The following is a 25,171-nucleotide window of genomic DNA, read 5'->3' on the forward strand; positions in this document are numbered from 1 at the left end:
GTGAGGCTAATGGCAGGCAGACCTGGTTGATCATGCAGGAGCTCATGTCTTCTTCAGATGGTGTGTTGTGGCCCCGCTCCTTGTTCTAAGATAAACCAAACAGACCATTAGGACTCTAATAGAACAGGAGGCTCCTCAGTTGACCTCACAACACTTTAGCTTTGTGTTGTTTCAGCCTAGTCAAAGCAGGAAATGCAAACGCAAACCAAAACACTTTCTGTGTGGATTAAATCTTTGACTGTGTCTGAACGTCCGCCATGACCCCTAAATCCCCAGATTAATATATAGAGCAGGAACTATAAAGTGGACTGGATCATAGACATTATATACGCAGACGCCGTATTGGACGCTGGCTGACGAGCCTAGAGGGCAGCCATCTTGGATCGGACCACAGTTCAGACAGCAGCTGTGAAAATGATCAGGAGCCTTAGATTTCATTTTAATCACATGGAAGATGAGTCAGAGATAATTTTACAATAATCTCTTACATGTCACAACCCCTCAAAAGACCAAAAGAAATTCTAATATATATAGAAAATACAAAAAAAATATAAAAATCAAAAAAAATTAACTCTCTTTTGTAAATCAAATGACAACAACTTTTCCTCTATAGATCATAATACTCATTTAAAAAGAGCAAGAGCAAAAGTAATGAATAATAATAATAATATACTATAATATTTGTTAAACATAATATAATATGAAACTTTGTGTTTATCATATTAATATTTAATTGCAAAATAGCTTTGCATATATTTCATCCAGTTTGAGTTTAGTTTAAATAGTTTTTAATCTGAATAAATATGTGTAATCTAACTGAGAGGTCATTTTAGAATTTGATTTGGTCTTTAAAGGGGTTGTGACATGTAAGAGATTATTGTAATATTATCTCTGATTCGTCTTTCATGTGATTAAAATAAGATTTAAGGCGCGTCCTATTCATTCTGACAGCAGCTGTCTGAACCTATCAGTGAACCTATTAGTGAACCTATCAGTGAACCTATAAGTGAACCTATTAATGAACCTATTAGTGAACCTATTAATGAACCTTTTAGTGAACCTATTAATGAACCTATTAGTGAACCTATTAATGAACCTTTTAATGAACCTATTAGTGAACCTATTAATGAACATATCAGTGAACCTATTAGTGAACCTATCAGTGAACCTATTAGTGAACTATCAGTTAACCTATTAGTGAACCTTTTAGTGAACCTATTAGTGAACCTATTAATGAACCCATCAGTGAACCTATTAATGAACCTATTAGTGAACCTATTAATGAACCTATTAGTGAACTATCAGTTAACCTATTAGTGAACCTTTTAGTGAACCTATTGGTGAACCTATAGTGAACCTATTAATGAACCTATCAGTGAACCTATTAGTGAACCTATAGTGAACCTTTTAGTGAACCTATTAATGAACCTATTAGTGAACCTATTAATGAACCTATCAGTGAACCTATAGTGAACCTATCAGTGAACCTATCAGTGAACCTATTAGTGAACCTATCAGTGAACCTATTAGTGAACTATCAGTTAACCTATTAGTGAACCTTTTAGTGAACCTATTAATGAACCCATCAATGAACCTATTAATTAACCTATTAATGAACCTATTAGTTAACCTATTAGTGAACCTATAGTGAACCTATTAATGAACCCATCAATGAACCTATTAATGAACCTATTAGTTAACCTATTAGTGAACCTATAGTGAACCTATTAATGAACCCATCAGTGAACCTATTAATGAACCTATAGTGAACCTATTAGTGAACCTATCAGTGAACCTATCAGTTAACCTTTTAGTGAACCTATTAGTGAACCCTATAGTGAACCTAATAATGAACCCATCAGTGAACCTATTAATGAACCTATTAGTGAACCTATAAGTGAACCTATCAGTGAACCCATTAGTGAACCTATCAGTGAACCTATTAGTGATTCTATTAATGAACCTATAAGTGAACCTATTAATGAACCTATCAGTTAACCTATTAATGATCCTATCAGTGAACCTATTAGTGAACCTTTTAGTGAACCTATTAGTGAACCTATAGTGAACCTATTAATGAACCCATCAGTGAACCTATTAATGAACCTATTAGTGAACCTATTAGTGAACCTATCAGTGAACCTATTAGTGAACCTATTAATGAACCTATAAGTGAACCTATTAATGAACCTATCAGTTAACCTATTAATGAACCTATCAGTGAACCTATTAGTGAACCTTTTAGTGAACCTATTATTGAACCTATAGTGAACCTATTAATGAACCCATCAGTGAACCTATTAATGAACCTATTAGTGAACCTATTAATGAACCTATTAGTGAACCTATCAGTGAACCTATTAATAAACCTATTAATGAACCTATAAGTGAACCTATTAATGAACCTATCAGTTAACCTATTAATGATCCTATCAGTGAACCTATTAGTGAACTTATAGTGAACCTATTAATGAACCCATCAGTGAACCTATTAATGAACCTATTAGTGAACCTATTAGTGAACCTATCAGTGAACCTATTAGTGAACCTATTAATGAACCTATAAGTGAACCTATTAATGAACCTATCAGTTAACCTATTAATGAACCTATCAGTGAACCTATTAGTGAACCTTTTAGTGAACCTATTATTGAACCTATAGTTAACCTATTAATGAACCCATCAGTGAACCTATTAATGAACCTATTAGTGAACCTATTAATGAACCTATTAGTGAACCTATCAGTGAACCTATCAGTTAACCTATTAATAAACCTATTAAGGAACCTATAAGTGAACCTATTAATGAACCCATAAGAGAACCTATTAATGAACCTATCAGTTAACCTATTAGTGAACCTTTTAGTGAACCTATTAGTGAACCTATAGTGAACCTATTAATGAACCTATCAGTGAACCTATTAGTGAACCTATAGTGAACCTTTTAGTGAACCTATTAATGAACCTATTAGTGAACCTATTAGTGAACCTATCAGTGAACCTATTAGTGAACTATCAGTTAACCTATTAGTGAACCTTTTAGTGAACCTATTAGTGAACCTATTAATGAACCCATCAATGAACCTATTAATGAACCTATTAGTTAACCTATTAGTGAACCTATAGTGAACCTATTAATGAACCCATCAATGAACCTATTAATGAACCTATTAATGAACCTATTAGTTAACCTATTAGTGAACCTATAGTGAACCTATTAATGAACCCATCAGTGAACCTATTAATGAACCTATCAGTGAACCTATTAGTGAACCTATCAGTGAACCTATTAGTGAACCTATCAGTGAACCTATCAGTGAACCTTTTAGTGAACCTATTAGTGAACCCTATAGTGAACCTAATAATGAACCCATCAGTGAACCTATTAATGAACCTATTAGTGAACCTATAAGTGAACCTATCAGTGAACCCATTAGTGAACCTATCAGTGAACCTATTAGTGATTCTATTAATGAACCTATAAGTGAACCTATTAATGAACCTATCAGTGAACCTATTAGTGAACCTATTAGTGAACCTATTAATGAACCCATCAGTGAACCTATTAATGAACCTATTAGTGAACCTATTAGTGAACCTATCAGTGAACCTATTAGTGAACCTATTAATGAACCTATAAGTGAACCTATTAATGAACCTATCAGTTAACCTATTAATGAACCTATCAGTGAACCTTTTAGTGAACCTATTATTGAACCTATAGTGAACCTATTAATGAACCCATCAGTGAACCTATTAATGAACCTATTAGTGAACCTATTAATGAACCTATCAGTGAACCTATAAGTGAACCTATTAATGAACCTATTAGTGAACCTATTAATGAACCTTTTAGTGAACCTATTAATGAACCTATTAGTGAACCTATTAATGAACCTTTTAATGAACCTATTAGTGAACCTATTAATGAACATATCAGTGAACCTATTAGTGAACCTATCAGTGAACCTATTAGTGAACTATCAGTTAACCTATTAGTGAACCTTTTAGTGAACCTATTAGTGAACCTATTAATGAACCCATCAGTGAACCTATTAATGAACCTATTAGTGAACCTATTAATGAACCTATTAGTGAACTATCAGTTAACCTATTAGTGAACCTTTTAGTGAACCTATTGGTGAACCTATAGTGAACCTATTAATGAACCTATCAGTGAACCTATTAGTGAACCTATAGTGAACCTTTTAGTGAACCTATTAATGAACCTATTAGTGAACCTATTAATGAACCTATCAGTGAACCTATAGTGAACCTATCAGTGAACCTATCAGTGAACCTATTAGTGAACCTATCAGTGAACCTATTAGTGAACTATCAGTTAACCTATTAGTGAACCTTTTAGTGAACCTATTAGTGAACCTATTAATGAACCCATCAATGAACCTATTAATTAACCTATTAATGAACCTATTAGTTAACCTATTAGTGAACCTATAGTGAACCTATTAATGAACCCATCAATGAACCTATTAATGAACCTATTAGTTAACCTATTAGTGAACCTATAGTGAACCTATTAATGAACCCATCAGTGAACCTATTAATGAACCTATCAGTGAACCTATTAGTGAACCTATCAGTGAACCTATCAGTGAACCTTTTAGTGAACCTATTAGTGAACCCTATAGTGAACCTAATAATGAACCCATCAGTGAACCTATTAATGAACCTATTAGTGAACCTATAAGTGAACCTATCAGTGAACCCATTAGTGAACCTATCAGTGAACCTATTAGTGATTCTATTAATGAACCTATAAGTGAACCTATTAATGAACCTATCAGTTAACCTATTAATGATCCTATCAGTGAACCTATTAGTGAACCTTTTAGTGAACCTATTAGTGAACCTATAGTGAACCTATTAATGAACCCATCAGTGAACCTATTAATGAACCTATTAGTGAACCTATTAGTGAACCTATCAGTGAACCTATTAGTGAACCTATTAATGAACCTATAAGTGAACCTATTAATGAACCTATCAGTTAACCTATTAATGAACCTATCAGTGAACCTATTAGTGAACCTTTTAGTGAACCTATTATTGAACCTATAGTGAACCTATTAATGAACCCATCAGTGAACCTATTAATGAACCTATTAGTGAACCTATTAATGAACCTATTAGTGAACCTATCAGTGAACCTATTAATAAACCTATTAATGAACCTATAAGTGAACCTATTAATGAACCTATCAGTTAACCTATTAATGATCCTATCAGTGAACCTATTAGTGAACTTATAGTGAACCTATTAATGAACCCATCAGTGAACCTATTAATGAACCTATTAGTGAACCTATTAGTGAACCTATCAGTGAACCTATTAGTGAACCTATTAATGAACCTATAAGTGAACCTATTAATGAACCTATCAGTTAACCTATTAATGAACCTATCAGTGAACCTATTAGTGAACCTTTTAGTGAACCTATTATTGAACCTATAGTTAACCTATTAATGAACCCATCAGTGAACCTATTAATGAACCTATTAGTGAACCTATTAATGAACCTATTAGTGAACCTATCAGTGAACCTATCAGTTAACCTATTAATAAACCTATTAAGGAACCTATAAGTGAACCTATTAATGAACCTATAAGTGAACCTATTAATGAACCTATCAGTTAACCTATTAGTGAACCTTTTAGTGAACCTATTAGTGAACCTATAGTGAACCTATTAATGAACCTATCAGTGAACCTATTAGTGAACCTATAGTGAACCTTTTAGTGAACCTATTAATGAACCTATTAGTGAACCTATTAGTGAACCTATCAGTGAACCTATTAGTGAACTATCAGTTAACCTATTAGTGAACCTTTTAGTGAACCTATTAGTGAACCTATTAATGAACCCATCAATGAACCTATTAATGAACCTATTAGTTAACCTATTAGTGAACCTATAGTGAACCTATTAATGAACCCATCAATGAACCTATTAATGAACCTATTAATGAACCTATTAGTTAACCTATTAGTGAACCTATAGTGAACCTATTAATGAACCCATCAGTGAACCTATTAATGAACCTATCAGTGAACCTATTAGTGAACCTATCAGTGAACCTATTAGTGAACCTATCAGTGAACCTATCAGTGAACCTTTTAGTGAACCTATTAGTGAACCCTATAGTGAACCTAATAATGAACCCATCAGTGAACCTATTAATGAACCTATTAGTGAACCTATAGGTGAACCTATCAGTGAACCCATTAGTGAACCTATCAGTGAACCTATTAGTGATTCTATTAATGAACCTATAAGTGAACCTATTAATGAACCTATCAGTGAACCTATTAGTGAACCTATTAGTGAACCTATTAATGAACCCATCAGTGAACCTATTAATGAACCTATTAGTGAACCTATTAGTGAACCTATCAGTGAACCTATTAGTGAACCTATTAATGAACCTATAAGTGAACCTATTAATGAACCTATCAGTTAACCTATTAATGAACCTATCAGTGAACCTTTTAGTGAACCTATTATTGAACCTATAGTGAACCTATTAATGAACCCATCAGTGAACCTATTAATGAACCTATTAGTGAACCTATTAATGAACCTATTAGTGAACCTATCAGTGAACCTATTAATAAACCTATTAATGAACCTATAAGTGAACCTATCAGTTAACCTATTAATGATCCTATCAGTGAACCTATTAGTGAACTTATAGTGAACCTATTAATGAACCCATCAGTGAACCTATTAATGAACCTATTAGTGAACCTATTAGTGAACCTATCAGTGAACCTATTAGTGAACCTATTAATGAACCTATAAGTGAACCGATTAATGAACCTATCAGTTAACCTATTAATGAACCTATCAGTGAACCTATTAGTGAACCTTTTAGTGAACCTATTATTGAACCTATAGTTAACCTATTAATGACACCATCAGTGAACCTATTAATGAACCTATTAGTGAACCTATTAATGAACCTATTAGTGAACCTATCAGTGAACCTATCAGTTAACCTATTAATAAACCTATTAAGGAACCTATAAGTGAACCTATTAATGAACCTATAAGTGAACCTATTAATGAACCTATCAGTTAACCTATTAATGAACCTATCAGTGAACCTATTAGTGAACCTCTAGTGAACCTATTAATGAACCCATCAGTGAACCTATTAATGAACCTATTAATAAACCTATTAGTGAACCTATTAGTGAACCTATCAGTGAACCTATAGTGAACCTATCAGTTAACCTATGAATAAACCTATTAATGAACCTATTAGTGAACCTATTAGTGAACCCATCAGTGAACCTATTAATGAACCTATTAGTTAACCTATTAGTGAACCTATAGTGAACCTATTAATGAACCCATCAATGAACCTATTAATGAACCTATTAGTTAACCTATTAGTGAACCTATAGTGAACCTATTAATGAACCCATCAGTGAACCTATTAATGAACCTATCAGTGAACCTATTAGTGAACCTATCAGTGAACCTATTAGTGAACCTATCAGTGAACCTATCAGTGAACCTTTTAGTGAACCTATTAGTGAACCCTATAGTGAACCTAATAATGAACCCATCAGTGAACCTATTAATGAACCTATTAGTGAACCTATAGGTGAACCTATCAGTGAACCCATTAGTGAACCTATCAGTGAACCTATTAGTGATTCTATTAATGAACCTATAAGTGAACCTATTAATGAACCTATCAGTGAACCTATTAGTGAACCTATTAGTGAACCTATTAATGAACCCATCAGTGAACCTATTAATGAACCTATTAGTGAACCTATTAGTGAACCTATCAGTGAACCTATTAGTGAACCTATTAATGAACCTATAAGTGAACCTATTAATGAACCTATCAGTTAACCTATTAATGAACCTATCAGTGAACCTTTTAGTGAACCTATTATTGAACCTATAGTGAACCTATTAATGAACCCATCAGTGAACCTATTAATGAACCTATTAGTGAACCTATTAATGAACCTATTAGTGAACCTATCAGTGAACCTATTAATAAACCTATTAATGAACCTATAAGTGAACCTATCAGTTAACCTATTAATGATCCTATCAGTGAACCTATTAGTGAACTTATAGTGAACCTATTAATGAACCCATCAGTGAACCTATTAATGAACCTATTAGTGAACCTATTAGTGAACCTATCAGTGAACCTATTAGTGAACCTATTAATGAACCTATAAGTGAACCGATTAATGAACCTATCAGTTAACCTATTAATGAACCTATCAGTGAACCTATTAGTGAACCTTTTAGTGAACCTATTATTGAACCTATAGTTAACCTATTAATGACACCATCAGTGAACCTATTAATGAACCTATTAGTGAACCTATTAATGAACCTATTAGTGAACCTATCAGTGAACCTATCAGTTAACCTATTAATAAACCTATTAAGGAACCTATAAGTGAACCTATTAATGAACCTATAAGTGAACCTATTAATGAACCTATCAGTTAACCTATTAATGAACCTATCAGTGAACCTATTAGTGAACCTCTAGTGAACCTATTAATGAACCCATCAGTGAACCTATTAATGAACCTATTAATAAACCTATTAGTGAACCTATTAGTGAACCTATCAGTGAACCTATAGTGAACCTATCAGTTAACCTATGAATAAACCTATTAATGAACCTATTAGTGAACCTATTAGTGAACCCATCAGTGAACCTATTAATGAACCTATTAGTAAACCTATTGATATACCTATTAATGAAACTATAAGTGAACCTATCAGTGAACCTATTAATGAACCTATCAGTGAACCTATCAGTGAACCTATTAATGAACCTATTAGTGAAGCTATCAGTGAACCTATTAGTGAACCTATCAGTGAACCTATTAGTGAACCTATTAATGAACCTCTTAGTGAACCTATAAGTGAACCTTTTAATGAACCTATTAGTGAACCTATTAATGAACCTATCAGTGAACGTATCAGTGAACCTATTAGTGAACCTATCAGTGAACCTTTTAATGAACCTATTAGTGAACCTATTAGTGAACCTTTTAATGAACCTATTAGTGAACCTATCAGTGAACCTATCAGTGAACCTATTAATGAACCTATTAGTGAACCTATTAATGAACCTTTTAATGAACCTATTAGTGAACCTATTAGTGAACCTATTAATGAACCTGTTAGTGAACCTATTAGTGAACCTTTTAATGAACCTATCAGTGAACCTATCAGTGAACATATTAATGAACCTATTAGTGAACCTTTTAATGAACATATTAGTGAACCTATTAGTGAGTAAACCTGATGCGAAGCCTGAAGACTTAAAGGTTCAAGCTTGGTTCTAGTTGCAGAGCTTCTATGTGATCAGTAAGTTCTGAAGGTTCATGCGTTCGAGCTACTTTCCATCCATCAACCATGATGTTGGACCTGCAGGAAGACTCACTCTGTACCAGATGAATATGGATTTGAAGGCGTTCTCGTTGGAGCAGGAGCCACAGGCCATCGTCTGAACGCGAGTCATTCCAGTGGGAGCCACCTGTCAGAGAGAGGAGCGTTCAGAGCTGTCTTCATCTCTTCTGCCCCCTGCTGGACTCTGTTACAGCTGCTGATCTGTGTGTGTTACTAACCGAGAGAAGACTTTCAGTTACTTTCTCTGGAAAGTTCTCCGGCGGCAGGATTCCAAGCGCAGGTCGGTTTACGATGGTGCTCTGAAATAGAAGCAGAAACCAGATCAGAGAAAACTTGAACATTAAACCTGAATTCATCACATCAGGATCTCTTCTCCACAATCATCATCATCATCATCATCATCATCATCGCCGCCTTCAGAGACAGAGGTTTCCAGTGAGGCTTTCAAGCTGTACGGCAGGACTGGGAGGGTTTCTTCAGGGGGGGGGGGGGTTTACCATCAGGCAATACTAGGCAGTTGCTTAGGGCCCCAAGTTCCTGGGGGCCTCAGAAAACTCTGTTTCCATGTATGGTTAATACAACTATTCCTTATTTGCAAATATTAATTATGTTTTTAATAAAAATCCTTTCGCTATAATGCCATCAGAACGCTTATTATTGTTGTTATTCTTAAGTGTGTCTCAGATCCCCCCCCCCCCTTCAGTGTCCACCATGTTGTATCAGTCCATTTGCTGCACATGTTCAGAAAGGTCCAAACAGACAGCAGCAAACCATTTGAAAACAAACCATGCAAAGAGCAGTGTTGCTAACTTAGCGCTTTAGTCGCTATATTTAGCCACTTTTCAGACCCCTCCAGAACTTTGATTTCTAAAAAGCTCCTAGCACCAAATCTAGAGACTTTTTTCTGCTACTGGAGACTTTGGAGACAACATCTAAAAGCAGCGAACTCTGCTCTCCAGAGCGAGTAGATTGGTAACCCCGCCTCCTGCTCTCCTCTATCTTGTCTGCTGTCATGATTCATGCAGCTATTATTTCATCCAAATGAAAAATGGAGAACAGATAAGCAGATCATGGCTTGTCTACAGTGAAAAGAAGGACTGGGTTATTTACTTTGGCCTTTTTGGAAACACAAGAAGGAGCAATCAGCTAAGTGAGCTTAGTGCTGGGAAAAAATCTTTCATTCCTTTAGAGACAGCATGAAAAGTCAGCTGAGTACAAAACATAGAGAGGAAAACAAGAAGAAAAGGGACAAGAAGAGAGGGACACAACCTAGAGCAGATAATGAATGTCTATTCTATTAACATTTCTCTTTCTGTAGAATGGGTCTGTTCTATGTGTTGTCTTCTCCAGTTCAGAGGGGCCCCCTGCCTGTCTGGTTTCAGTTTATAACCCATGAAATTTACTGGTTTTGAAACCCAGGAGGGAGAGAAGGAAAAGTCCACATTTCACCTCTAGATAAAATGATTCACTCAAGTTTGTGTTTAGACCCGAGAAGTTAAAGTGGAACCCTTTTTTTTTTTTTTTTTTTTTTTACATTGGCCCCTTGATTTTACGTTATTACACCATGTTCTACTCACCCATATGAGTTTTGTGTCATTTTGAGCCGTTCTGAAGATATTATATCCAAGTAACGTCTTCCTATGGGCAATGACTTGAAGGGACAAGCTAAACTATAAAATCAAGGGCCCAATGTAAAAACCGGTGTTCCCCTTTGAGCAGAATTAATACCTGCATCAGTCAATGAAGCTAAAATAAAGCTTTAAATGAATTTAAATCCCTATGACAGACTGTGGTTCTTAAATCCAGCAGCAAAGGACTCGCTGAACTGAGGGGAAAGATAATTAACACCTTTGCTTGGTTAGAATCTGAGTTTCCACAAATAAAATGAACACATAATTTATTCACTGTGGTAATTTTCTAGAACTTCGATGGATTTCTCTGATGGTTTTGAGCTTTCTTCTGGTTTCAGCCTCTCAATCCCCAGAGGATGCCCTGCTTTCTGGGCAATATGTCAAGTTATTCATGTGGACGTACCAGATTGTTGGGGTTGGCCATCAGCTTGAGCAGAGCAGGATGGTTGTAGCCTGAGGGAGGAGAAAATTGGATGAATTTTAAAAACAAAACACACACAGTCCTTTCATCTCTCAGCAACAAACATGATCCCTCTCCCTCAGATCAACTCTTAGAAGTATTTATAAACCAGCTTGTGTTGGGAAAGATGCTCCGTTAGAGACGTGAATGTGATAGAGAGAAGCTGCTGAAAGATTGCAGCATATCTGAAAGAAGCAGGGTCTGATCTCTGCAGACGGACAGGATCTGCCTGCAGCTGATTACAAACGCCTCATCTTTGTGAAACTGCAGAAATCCTCAGAGCAAAGGGATCTCATCTCACTGCTGCTCAGTTTAGCTGTGGCTCTAAATAAAGGTTTGAAACAAAGACCACGACTTCCTGATCATTTCTGTCAGTCTGGAGAGAAACGAGCAGCAGAAACCAAAGCTGCTCCATCACTGAGTATAAGTGGTGTCTGCATCTACAGGAGGAGCCATCAGTCTGCACTACAGAAAATAAACTGCAGTTGTCATAGCAACCATTGACATGTAAATAACTCCACACTCAGGTAGTGAACCCTACACTGCAAAAAAAAGGAAATCTAAATAACTATTTTCTTTCTTAAAATAGGTGCTTTTGTTCTTGAATTGAGGAGGAAAGTGAGACACGTTGATAATGGAACAAGACGATTCACATTTAAAATAAGAAAAAACTATTGCATAAACGTATTGTAAGTGCAGGTGATCTAATTCAGGGTGTATACAGGAATGATTAACTCAGATTTAATGCTTTTTAATGCTGTTTTTATGGAAGTAAATCTGTGTTGCTGGGATTTGAATTAAAAATGCCACTGAAATTTAAATGTTGTTTTTTTGTACTTACTGTTTCAGTGTTAAAATATATTCAGAACACATTTTTGACCTAAAAAAATTCATTGTCATTATTTCTACAGTTTAAATTTAATTTATTTTCTCTTCAAGCTAAAAATTCACATTACTAGGGATGCACGATATTCGGATTTTGGCCGATATCCGATATGCTGATATTTTAAAACTTACCGATGTTAAAGCTGGACAAAAATAAATAGTCATTGAAAATAGCAGTTTTGTTATCCATTTCTGACACTTTGAAAAATAATATACTCAGATATATTTTCATATGCTGATATGAAAATATATCTATTTTACTTTCAAAATCTGGTGAAATTTCATCGTTCTGTTACAAACTCTCATGATATTTTGCAAATTCTTGTGAGATTTTGTTAGTAAAATAGATCGATACCGCGTCAATATATCAACATATAAAAATATGGCAACATTTCGTGAATTCTCGGGGGATTTCGTAGCATAACGATGACATATAGCAATATTTCATTAGTAAAAGAGATTGATATGGTGTTTTTAAATGGCAATATATCAGCATATGAAGATATTGGGATATTTTAATGTATCAATATTTTTTCCCTCGTCTTTAGATGTTTTTAAGTCTGGAAAAAAGTTTTTGAGGAAGAAAAAGAAGTAGTATTTTATTTTTTATTTTTTTTTTAGACTTTAGAAACTCAGAAGCTGATCAAATATCGGGTTAAATATCGGTGGGGTGGCCGATGTCCGATATTCAGTTTTAAGGCCGATACCGATAGGGAGCCGATTATATAGTGCATCCCTAGAAAAAAACTATTGGATAAACTTATTGTAAGTGCATGTTATCTAATTTAATGCTTTTTAATGCTGTTGTAATGCCCTTAGAAATAATTTTAATGCTATCGACAGGCTGCAGCCATGCACCGAATTCCTCTTCTTCCGGCCACTTTTGTTGAAATTTGCATTTTCCCATTCTTTAGCTTTTTCTCCGCCTCCAGCTTCTTTTCCGAACGTACGGCTTTACGATCAACCGGAAGCAGTTCCGCGCAAATACATCGTGATGTTCCTGATTAAATTGTTTTTATCACCTTTTTTTTTTTAATAAAGCATTTTAAATGCCCAATAATCACATTTAATGAAGTTTAATGCCAATTAAGGTCTTAATATTAAAAATAAAAAATAATGATTTTTAATGACCCGTAATTATCTTACCCTGTAATTATCTTATTTTAAGGTTGAAAGATCTCATTCCATTGGCAAACCATCTTATTTACAAATTCAAATGAAGGCTAAAGAAGAATGAAGAATTTTTTACTTCTTTCTAGATTGCTTTTGCAGTGTAGAAAATGTTCACTATCTCAAATAACATTTACATGTTAAGGATTACTTTACAAATGATAAGTTAAATCCATTTCATTTTATCAGTTATTTTTTCAGTGTTGACAGATCCACTCTGAGATAATTTCTTTACAAGAGGAAACCAGGAGAGGCAGCTTCTGTTCTCCCGCCTGCAGGATGGTTTCTACAATCATTTAAAGTGATCAGTGAAATACATGGAGCACAGAAATATACATCACTCAAAAAAAATTAAAGGAAGACTTTGCAATCAGAGTATAGCATCAAGTTAACTAAACTTCTGGGAAATTGATTTGGTCAGGTAAGTAGCAGAGGGGGTTGTTAATCAGTTTCATTTTATGAAATTAACAACAGGTGCACTAGAGGGGCAACAACGAGACGATGATTCAAAGTTTAAAGACGTTTCTCTTCCATCCAGGAAGCTTTTTTTAATTCAAAATGTCAGAAATAGCGATGAGTTCCAGGTTTTTTTCCAGCAGCTCAACAAAGCCTGGTTTTAGTTTTAGAAAACATGCAAATAGAAACGGATGAACGGGTCCACCTCTTTGGAATGGGGGTCGTTTGGCTTCTTTGTTAGCCTGCAATGCCCCATACCTGTCTATGTCTCTGAAAGGGGGGTCATTAAAGGGAATTGTTGGCCTGGCTGAATAGGCGAGTCTTCTGTTCCTCTGTAAAGGGGTTGGGGTTGTGATGATAGTGGAAACAACTTTGGTTTAATCTTTATTTAATCCAATAAAGGCAAAATATTGGATTAAACATTGAGGCTAGAAATTAAAAGTTTCCTGACACAACCTTTTAATTTCCAATATGATACCGATATTTGAGCTTAGAGTTTTAACCATTACGATATCAGCACCAATCATACATATTTTCATTGCTTATTTTGTAGTGTGGGATGATAGAAAAGGCTGGATCAGAGACATTATTCATCAACATGGACAAGTATGGGAGCTATGAGCCACTGTGTTTAACATATCATCAGGCCAATATAACATCAGATGTCTGATTGTTGCCTGATATCCAACAGCCTTATGGGATGGGGTCTAACCCTCTGTTCGGTATATGCTTCTCTGTTTATCTACAGGTGTGTGAAAAGGCTTTGAATCTGACTCTTACATAAAATTGATGCAGATGGATTATATAAATGTCAGTGCTGTTCCACCTGTGGCCAGTAGGGGCCAGCGCAGCGTAGTTAACCCTCAGTGGGGACATTCAGGTGTACCAGCAACAAAATGACAGGGAAAAGCATGCAGCTTCACAAGAGAATAAATATAGAAGCAAAAACAAAAAAGGGGCAGTAGGAAAGTAATTTAAAAAATGAACTGAATGTTCTTATATGTGCATAAAAACAACAACCAACCCTTAACTCAACAGTGTCGTTTCCTGTTTCCTTGCTTAACTCCCTATTAGTTGGTGGAGGAAAAGCACTTTTAACTAGTTTTTCAACCGCCATAAAACCTCACAAGAAGAAGGAGAAGAAGAGGCGTCTTTGCATTCGCTGCGATACACGCAGATGACCTGGTTTCGAATATAAATCAGCCTTTAGATGGGAGTAGTGATTTTTATAAAGTTAAAGCAGCAAAGATCTGTGATGATAATCTTTTTCCAGCGTTGATGGTATGTTTGCGTGGGGTGGTGGTGGTGGGGGTGTTGATTGGGGGGGGTATCCTAGGACAGAGCTTTCCCTCTGATGAGCTTATCTAACCTCTTCATCTCGGCAGCAGATAAGCTACTGTTCTAGTAAACTGATACCATCGTGGAATTTCAACGCTTGTTTTTGCTTTCTTTATTAAACTATTTCTATAATATTTCTTTCTTTTTTTTCCATTTGAATTCAAATTAAGGGCTGCTAAGTGGCGCAGTGGGAAGCACTGATGCCTTGCAGCAAGAAGGTTCCGGGTTCAGCTTCTGGCCTGGGGTGTTTCTGCATAGAGTTTGAATGTTCTCCCTGACATGGGAGCTGGCTTGGAGCTTGTTTTATATATATATATACACTCACCGGCCACTTTATTAGGTACCCCATGCTAGTAACGGGTTGGACCCCCTTTTGCCTTCAGAACTGCCTCAATTCTTGGTGGCATAGATTCAACAAGGTGCTGGAAGCATTCCTCAGGGAGTTTGGTCCATATTGACATGATGGCATCACACAGTTGCCGCAGATTTGTCGGCTGCACATCCATGATGCGAATCTCCCGTTCCACCACATCCCAAAGATGCTCTATTGGATTGAGATCTGGTGACTGTGGAGGCCATTTGAGTACAGTGAACTCATTGTCATGTTCAAGAAACCAGTCTGAGATGATTCCAGCTTTATGACATGGCGCATTATCCTGCTGAAAGTAGCCATCAGAAGTTGGGTACATTGTGGTCATAAAGGGATGGACATGGTCAGCATCAGTACTCAGGTAGGCTACGGCGTTGCAACGATGCTCAATTGGTACCAAGGGGCCCAAAGAGTGCCAAGAAAATATTCCCCACACCATGACACCACCACCACCAGCCTGAACCGTTGATACAAGGCAGGATGGATCCATGCTTTCATGTTGTAGACGCCAAATTCTGTCCCTACCATCCGAATGTCGCAGCAGAAATCGAGACTCATCAGACCAGGCAACGTTTTTCCAATCTTATATTGTCCAATTTCGATAAGTTTGTGCAAATTGTAGCCTCAGTTTCCTGTTCTTAGCTGAAAGGAGTGGCACCCGGTGTGGTCTTCTGCTGCTGTAGCCCATCTGCCTCAAAGTTCCACGTACTGTGCGTTCAGAGATGCTCTTCTGCCCACCTTGGTTGTAACGGGTGGTTATTTGAGTCACTGTTGCCCTTCTATCAGCTCGAACCAGTCTGGCCATTCTCCTCTGACCTCTGGCATCAACAAGGCATTTCCGCCCACAGAACCGCCGCTCACTGGATGTTTTTTCTTTTTCGGACCATTCTCTGTAAACCCTAGAGATGGTTGTGCGTGAAAATCCCAGTAGATCAGCAGTTTCTGAAATACTCAGACCGGCCCTTCTGGCACCAACAATCATGCCACGTTCAAAGTCACTCAGATCACCTTTCTTCCCCATACTGATGCTCGGTTTGAACTGCAGGAGATTGTCTTGACCATGTCTACATGCCTAAATGCACTGAGTTGCCGCCATGTGATTGGCTGCTTAGAAAATAATTGTTAACGAGCAGTTGGACAGGTGTACCTAATAAAGTGGCCAGTGAGTGTAAATGCATAAATACCTCATTTTATTTCAGTGTTAAATTCTGTTTAAAGTAACAGATCATTAAAAATGTCTCCAGACCTTTACTGGTTGATGATTTTCTTTATTCAGACTCTGCTGATCTTTAATTGGTTACCCCTGGTTTAATGTTTCTAAATCTTTATTTCCCGTCATGTGCTCCATCCAATGCAGATCATTGGCTCCACCCACATCTAGTGAAAACTAGTGTGATTGGATGAGTCATAGAACGCAAACACTCATTGGTTAGCTAAAGGAAATCATCAGAAGCAAGCAGGTGTTCTTCAAACTGCTAACGTGAAATGTCTATGCCATGCTACAATGTGGGATTCAGAAAAAGATGTTGAAATGTCTGAAAGGTCGGACACAGGCGAGAGCGTATCGGGAGACGGAGACCATCAAGACCTCCCTCATCCTTGGCCCTATCTCAGAGAATTTATAGAAATAGTCGGAAAATTGAGCTTTAATTCATATAGTGACATCTGGCTGTTTTTTTAAAGGTTACTTTATACTTTTATTCTTTAAGTAGTTTTTGGAGCACATACTCTTTCACTTTTACTTGAGTAAAGAGGTCAAGTTGATACTTTTACCAGAGTGTTTTTAAACTGCAGTATCTATACTTCTACTGAAGTCACAAATGTGGGTACTTTTGACAGAAACATATTTATAAATATAACAAAACCGGAACTTATTAAACAGCAAAAACGATCTAGAAATCAGCAAAAATGACTTAAATTAATCATATGTATCCTTAAGTTAAGTAAATAAGATGATTTGCCAATGGAATGAGTATTTCCAGTCTTAAAATAAGATAATTAGACAAGATGCACTTAAAATAAGACATTGATATTAATTTTTTCAAATTTTAAATATAAATTGTCTGGTTCCATTGGTTAGTGTCTCACTTACCTCCTAAATTCTAGAAAAAAATGCACTTTTTGCACAAAATAAATAAGACAAATAAGACAATACAATTGTTTTTTTGTGTTAAATTTAAATCCTCTTGTTCCATTAGAAAAATGCTTTACTTACCTCCTTTATTCAAGAATAAATGCACTTATTTTAAAAATAAATGACTCACCGATGGGAATGGAGGAGATCTGCGTGTAGATGTCCAACATGCGGTTTCCGTCCACGTCCACCAAGTAGTTTCCTCTGCTCTCCTCATAGTTACAGAAGAAGTTGACAGCACCGACATTCTGGAAGGAAACAGGATCTATTAACAATCATATGACCCAAGAAATCAATAACCCTGAACAAACACTTCAACAATGTGTTTAATGCATCAGGATTCGATTCAGTTTTGATTTAATTAGAACTTCTGTAATGAAATAATATCCGTTCTTTCAAACCCCCAATCAAGATCAACGTCTAACTGGGTAACGGCAGGAAAGAAAGTACGGAAACCAGTTCCTGATCCAAAGCGTACCACAGAAGACTGGGTACAATATCCATATTTAGAAAACATAAAAATCTATCCCACATGGGACATGAAATAAACGTTTTCCAGGCCAAGGACCCACAAACTGATGGCGAGATGGAGCGGGGACGCCCTAATTTTATATATATGGTATTAAATAGTGTTCTATCAAACTGGTTCCGTAGTCACTCTATTACAGATGTGATTTAACTAAAGTAATTTCTCCCTGGGATTATTAAAGTATTTCTGATTCTGATTCCTGGTTGATGGGACAGGTGTTGTGAATGAAACGGTGCCCAGCTTGAAAGAGCTCCTGTGTGTCGCTGAATGTGTGCATTGATGACTGAAAGACATCCTCTGCCTCCATTTATCTGCTTATTACACTCTGTTGAATTCATGTTCAAGTGGATTTAAAGACATTTCAATTAGTGGAAAAAATTGCAGGGGGGAATATAAAAAAAAAAAGAAAAGTCTAATCAACCAAAACTTTCACAACCCCCGTGCAGTACCGTGGCAGCCCTCCGAAGTAGTGAAGCAATTCTGTGGTCAGATTATTGGTAGCAGGGATTAGGTTTATTAGAATAAAATCTGCAATCTTCTGTTTTGATTTTACATCAAACCTGCAGCATAAGCTTTTTTTTATAAGTTGGACTAATTCACTTTTTCTGTTAAATCATACAAGAAGGCATCTCTAAGGTTCATATGTTTAATCCTGCTCCTTCTGTATCAAAAGCTAATGTCACAGTCTTGGTTTTGTTTTGTTTATTTAGAGTATTCAGTCTTACTTTGCTCCTTGTTTTAGTGTCTAATTATTATTTTGTTGTTTTCTTGTTAGTTCCTGTCCTCCAGGTTTTCCATTTGTTGTCCTCTGCTGCCCTCTTGTGTCCTCTATCCCTTGCTCTGTTTTCTGCTCTGTCCTCCCTTGCTGTTTTCTCTATCCTGCCAGCACCTGTTGCCAATTTCCTTGTCAGCTCTCTCTTTGTCTCTGTCCCCTTTAAAAGCCCTCCCTCTTCAGTTCTTGTTTGCTGGATCCTTGTCTTACATCTCATCAAACCTCTGGTCAGTTCTCTGTCGTCCTTCCTTGTCTCTTCCTGGTTCTTAGTTTTTGGTTTTTCCCTGATGTCTCCTAGATTCTGGTTCTTAAGATATTTTTGTTGGATTTTTTACCTCCAGCCTCAGAACCTGAAAACCTATTAAATCTCTTAAATTCATCTCGTCTCTGCATTTGGGTCCTCCATAGTGATGGTGAGATGAAGCCTCATGAGGCATTGAACCGTTTGGCCAAATTGCTTCAACGATCCCCACAGTTCATGAGGCTTCATGTGAACATGTCACCACCTACTGGTGGAGTGCAGAACTACAGTTTGTAATATAATCAGTGATTTTTTTTTTTTTTTTTTTGCAACTGTTTTTCTTTTTTTCCCCTTTTAAATTCCCTTGAAATTATTAATGGTTGGTGTGTATAATAAAATCTTTTGTAAGTTTTTTTAAGTGTAAAATTTCTTAGAACAATAATTTAAGGTGCACCGTTTTTCTGCCATTTTAGTGAAATAAACTCAAGCAGACAGTGACAGTTAGGGGTGTGCAAAATAATCGTCATGATGATGCATCGTGATTCTAATTTTTGTGATCTACTGCATCGATTCTTGACGCCAAGTATCGATTATTAATTTGAAAAAATGAATAAATAAAATTGCATTAATGGCTGGTGAACATCAGCCAAAAACAAGTGTAATACAACTTCCAGTCCAGTAGATGTCGCTGCGGATGTGTTGACGCACGCTGCCTTGTGTCACAAGCATTTCCGGCCAAGGGATACTGCGCCGAGTCATTCAAAAACAAAACATGGAGGAGAAAATATTACAATGCATCCCAATAATGCAAGTATCGTGATGCATCGTGATAGAATCGCATCGTGGCCTGTGAATCGTGATTCAAATCGAATCGTGACTTCTTTGGCAATACCCACCCCTAGTGACAGTGTTTGTGCAAATTGGGTAATGATGAGCAAAATGAAAGGTGTTAGTCATTTTTATTCAAACATGATAGTTTTTCCACGTTTTTTGGTTTTAATCAGGTTGGAAGTTGTGTTCAACCAATCTTTTGGCTAAACCGACCTAATTTACCCAATCTATATTTTTACTCGGGCAAAAAAATGCAAATTAGTCTCATCAGCCAAAATAATTAAGTGTAATCGAAATTTTCAAAAGTCAAAGACAGGACTTGAACCATCAACCTCTAGAGTGGGAGCCTGACTCTTACAGCTGACGCCACCTATGTAGCTGATCTCACGCAGGAGAAAATACTTCTTAACACTGACGTGTTAACGCGGGCTTTGTCCGGTGGTTTGCTCAAATTTTGAGTATTACATTGTTTATTCCAACCAAATTAGCAACTAGATTGGTTGTTTTTCCAACCAATCTATTATTAGAATCTATCCAAACTTTATCCAGCTGAGAGCATCTCTCCTCCAAACTCCCACATCTTAACTGAACACTGAGGCTGTTTAGATGCCTTTCAAAATTCTTGCGCATTCTGAACCACTTCCCGAAGCGGTCACGTGGTATCACGGTAACGAGGCCTCGGACGTCATCAATTTTGGCCCCTCCTCTAAATGAATCACGCCTCGACAAGCGCTTCGGGGAAACGCCCCCTCCATTACTCGACACATGCCTCGAAGCCTCGGCTCATCTCATAACATCACTACTTAAATTCATCTCGTCTCTGCATTTGGGTCCTCCAACCAATCGTGACAGCTAAACTTTAATCCCAGGATTAGACACCATATTTTAAATATTCCACTGAATGTCATGTGTTGAGACAAAGACAAAATCTACCAAGGTATATTTTCAAGCGCATTAAGACCTCGAGATCTGTAAAACAAGGCAGAGGTGGCGTCATGACACGGGCCCGCACGGCTCAGAGGAACGTCCGTTCTAATTGAGGAAACAATTATGGCTTAAATTCAGCCAAACGGTTAGAGTAAACCTCACTGCAAAAACAATCGAGAAATAATAAAAAATGTCTTAAATTAAGTGCATTAACCCTTAATTTGAGCAGGTAAATAAAATGATTTGCCAATGGAATGAGATTTATTATAAATTATTAGATATTATGCGCTTGAAATAAAACATTGCAATCGTTTTTTTTATGTAAATTGTCTTCTGTTATTGGCAAAGTGTTTCACTTTCCTTCTCAATTCAAGAACAAATACACTTATTTTGAGAAAAAAATAGTTATTTAGATTTCCTTTTTTGCAGTGTAGGGTTCACTACCTGAGTGTTGAGTGATTTACATGTAGATGGTTGCTATAACAACTGCAGGTTATTTTTCTGTAGTGCAGACTGATGATGGTTTCTGCCGCTCCAGACTGACAGAAATGATCAGGAAGTCGTGGTCTTTGTTTCAAACCTTTATTTAGAGCCACAGCTAAACTGAGCTGCAGTGAGATGAGATCCCTTTGCTCTGAGGATTTCTGCAGTTTCACAAAGATGAGGCGTTTGTAATCAGCTGCAGGCAGATCCTGTCCGTCTGCAGAGATCAGACCCTGCTTCTTTCAGATATCCTGCAATCTTTCAGCAGCTTCTCTCTATCACATTCACGTCTCTAACGGAGCATCTTTCCCAACAGAAGCTGGTTTATAAATACTTCTAAGAGTTGATTTGAGGTAGAGGGATCATGTTTGTTGCTGAGAGATGAAAGGACTGTGCGTGTTTTGTTTTTAAAATTCATCCAATTCTCTCCTCCCTCAGGCTACTGTACAACCATCCTGCTCTGCTCAAGCTGATGGCCAACCCCAACAATCTGGTACGTCCACATGAACAGATTTCATTTTTTTGCAGAACCCAAAACTAAAACTAGGATTTCATTAAAGCAAATTGGGGAAACGACCTTCGATCGACTCGCTGCAGTTACTGCCTGGGATCTTTTCCATGATCCTGACCTGAGAAGAGCGTAGACAGCGATGGCGTCAATGAACCAGGATTATACACAGATTACATTCAGGTGTTATTTCATGGGGTAACCTGGAAGATCTAATTAAGCTGCAGGCTGAAACCATCCTGAAAGGTAAAGTAATTAAGAAGAGGCGACTCTCTAAGTGGCTCTATCTGTACTTACAGTCTTCGACAGATCAGAGGTGGCTCCCCTTAAGGCTCCATCTTTATATGAAACCTTTTCCATTAACAGTCGTCTGAGTCTATGCACAGAGCAGAGGCTTCCAGCACCGTTTCTACACGGCTAGGGCTTAAATGAAGAAGCTCAGAGCTGAAACTTAACATAATTAAACAGTAGATGGATGTATTTGTTCTAAAATTGTGCTATTTGATACTGTGATGTGTGCACTGCAAAAATGGAAATCGAAATAAGTCTTTTTCACTTAAAATAAATGCATTTTTTCTTAAATTGAGGAGGTAAATAAGACACTTTGTCAACAGAAGAAGACAATTTACATTTAAAATAAGAAAAACAATTGCATTGTTTTATTTCGAGTGCATATTATCCAAATATCTTATTTTAAGAGTAAAGAATATAATTCCATTGGCAAATCATCTTATTTACCTGATCAAATTAAGGGTAAATGCACTTAATTTAAGATACTTTTTACTTATTTCTCAATGGTTTTTCAGTGAGGTTCGCTCTAACTGAACATGTCTGGCAGCGTCTTTTCTTGATTAACACGGACGTTCCTCACAGCCGTGCGGGCCCATGTCATGACACTGCCTCTGCCATGTTTTACAGATCTGGAGGTCTTAATGATGGCCTGAAAATATATCTTGGTAGATTTTTTGTTTGTTTTAACAAATGATATTGAGTAAAATATTTAAAATAAAGTGTTCAATCCCAGGATTTATGTTTAGCATTTGATAAAATAGGAGCGGGATTAAACAGGGTACATAATACATAATAATACACTTACCGTAATTTTCGGACTATTAGCCGCACCTGAATTAGGCTTGTCCCGATCCGATACGTGGATCGGATCGGGACGCCGATATTGGCAAAAGAATGCGTATCGGCAAAGAATGTAAAAATGCCGATCCAGTTTTTAAAAAACTCCTGCACGATGTGTAGATGGAGACTAGGTGTGGAGGATATTGGGGAGTATAAGGCATTTTTGTGTAATAGTTCACTATAATTTGCACTGATTTTTTTTTTAAGCAGTGTCTTTTTTCAAGAGTAGAGTCCTGATTCTAAGTTAATAGACTATTTTCCACTCTTGTCTGTTTTGCATTTTTATTAAAACTTACAGTAATACTTGCACCTTTAACTGTTTATGGTTTTACTGTTCACTGTGCAATTTCAGATTGCTATTCATAATTTTGCCCAGTTTGTGTTTATCTCTTAATAAACAGGTAAGTTTGTTGTTACCAATCTTTGTGTTTTATTCAATCTCCCCTAATTCAGCTGGCTAGATGTTATCAAGAGTACTAAAACCCTTTTCAACATGAGTCTTACAACTAAGGCTAAATACTTTAACTTAAACTTAAATGCATGCTTGAATAGGCTGGTATCGGCCAGTATTGGTATCGGATCGGAAGTCCAAAAACAATATCGGTATCGGATCGGAAGTGCAAAAACCTGGATCGGGACATCTCTAACCTGAATATAAGCCGCAGAAGCTAAATTGCATGATTTGTACAAATACAAGCCGCATTGGACTATATAATTTTCTTATGTTTAACACAAACTGTCCAGCGCTCGCAATGTCTGTCTTTCTCTCTGTCGTTCTGTCTCGTACCACTCGCGGTAGAAGTCTGCTTCTGGAGGACCTCCGCATTCCGGCGCGCGCGGCTACCGTACTTGTGTGTTGAAGCAAATGTGACGTCAACATAGTGGATGGTAAAATCGATATATTTAGGTATTACCCTAGTGGCCGTTAGCTGTAAAATTCCATAGATAAGCCGCATTGTTATGTAAGCTGCAAGGTCGAAAAATGGGGAAAAGGTTGCGGCTTATAGTCCGAAAATAACGGTAATTTAAGAATTTTTTTTTATTATTTCTAGAATGTTTTTGCAGTCTGTTGCATTAAGAGAGACCTCCAGGAAGGATGTAAAAGGGAAACATGGAACAACGGCTGAGCTGCAGGGTGTTTTTAATGACTTCCCATAATTGGAGATTTAATCTGAGCGATGCCGGGCCGACCGGCCTGTATGAAACAGATCCAGGAGATGAAGGGAAGGAAACGAAAACAAGATCCAGAACACGGTGATCAAATCAAACGATTTCTAGAGCCGTATTCTAATCTTCCCACTTACCTGAATGTCTCCCAGTTGTTTTGTGAGCTCCTAGAAAGTAAGGAGAAAAGAGAAGTTGGTTTAAGGAAATATTGTCTCTGATTTAATGGAGAAACCTGAGAGCTTTCAGGTGGCCTTACTTGTGATCGAGGCCCTGGGACTGTAGTTTTCATTAAGGGTCCATCATAGTCAAACTCCACCTGCGTCTTTGCCGCTGCCTTACTGACGTACCTGCAGCCTAATGAAAACATCGATTAATTAAAAACATGGCTAGCATCTCGCAGGCATGGATCTGAAGGCTGTTTCTCTGCAGTAATGCGACACCGCTGAGCCGACAGGATCCAACTTTCCCTGCTGATTTACCTAACAAACTAGGCTTAGCTCTGTGAGGCAGAGGCAGGATGCTCCATGGGGGTTTCCTGGTGGAGAGGTTACACGGATCGTAAAGGATTTACAGAAACGGTTTCCATTAAACCAGATTTTAATTCTGAGACTGAAGAAGAATCTAAAACTCTTCAGTAAAGGTTCTGCTGTCTGAACGACGCACAGCGCAGTAAATAACACTGATACTGAAGAATGAACCTTCAGCTGATT

At 36.9% G+C, this 25,171-nt stretch overlaps 1 protein-coding gene across 2 annotated transcripts in view; it reads right to left on the reverse strand.

Annotated features, from left to right (window-relative positions):
* abat (4-aminobutyrate aminotransferase) overlaps nucleotides 1–25,171 on the reverse strand; it is a 51,896-nt gene that overhangs the window by 9,677 nt on the left and 17,048 nt on the right. For both annotated transcript variants that reach the window (XM_038308434.1, XM_038308433.1), the window contains exons 3-9: nucleotides 24,718–24,815; nucleotides 24,599–24,628; nucleotides 18,003–18,120; nucleotides 11,463–11,512; nucleotides 9,647–9,727; nucleotides 9,463–9,555; nucleotides 23–85 (exon numbers count right to left, since the gene is read on the reverse strand). In XM_038308434.1, the coding sequence (XP_038164362.1) occupies nucleotides 23–85; nucleotides 9,463–9,555; nucleotides 9,647–9,727; nucleotides 11,463–11,512; nucleotides 18,003–18,120; nucleotides 24,599–24,628; nucleotides 24,718–24,815 (533 nt within the window). The remainder of the gene's footprint in view (nucleotides 1–22; nucleotides 86–9,462; nucleotides 9,556–9,646; nucleotides 9,728–11,462; nucleotides 11,513–18,002; nucleotides 18,121–24,598; nucleotides 24,629–24,717; nucleotides 24,816–25,171) is intronic.

Source organism: Cyprinodon tularosa, unplaced genomic scaffold (assembly GCF_016077235.1).
Source record: "Cyprinodon tularosa strain WSP-4 unplaced genomic scaffold, ASM1607723v1 ctg637, whole genome shotgun sequence".
NCBI classification, from domain to species: Eukaryota; Metazoa; Chordata; class Actinopteri; order Cyprinodontiformes; family Cyprinodontidae; genus Cyprinodon; species Cyprinodon tularosa.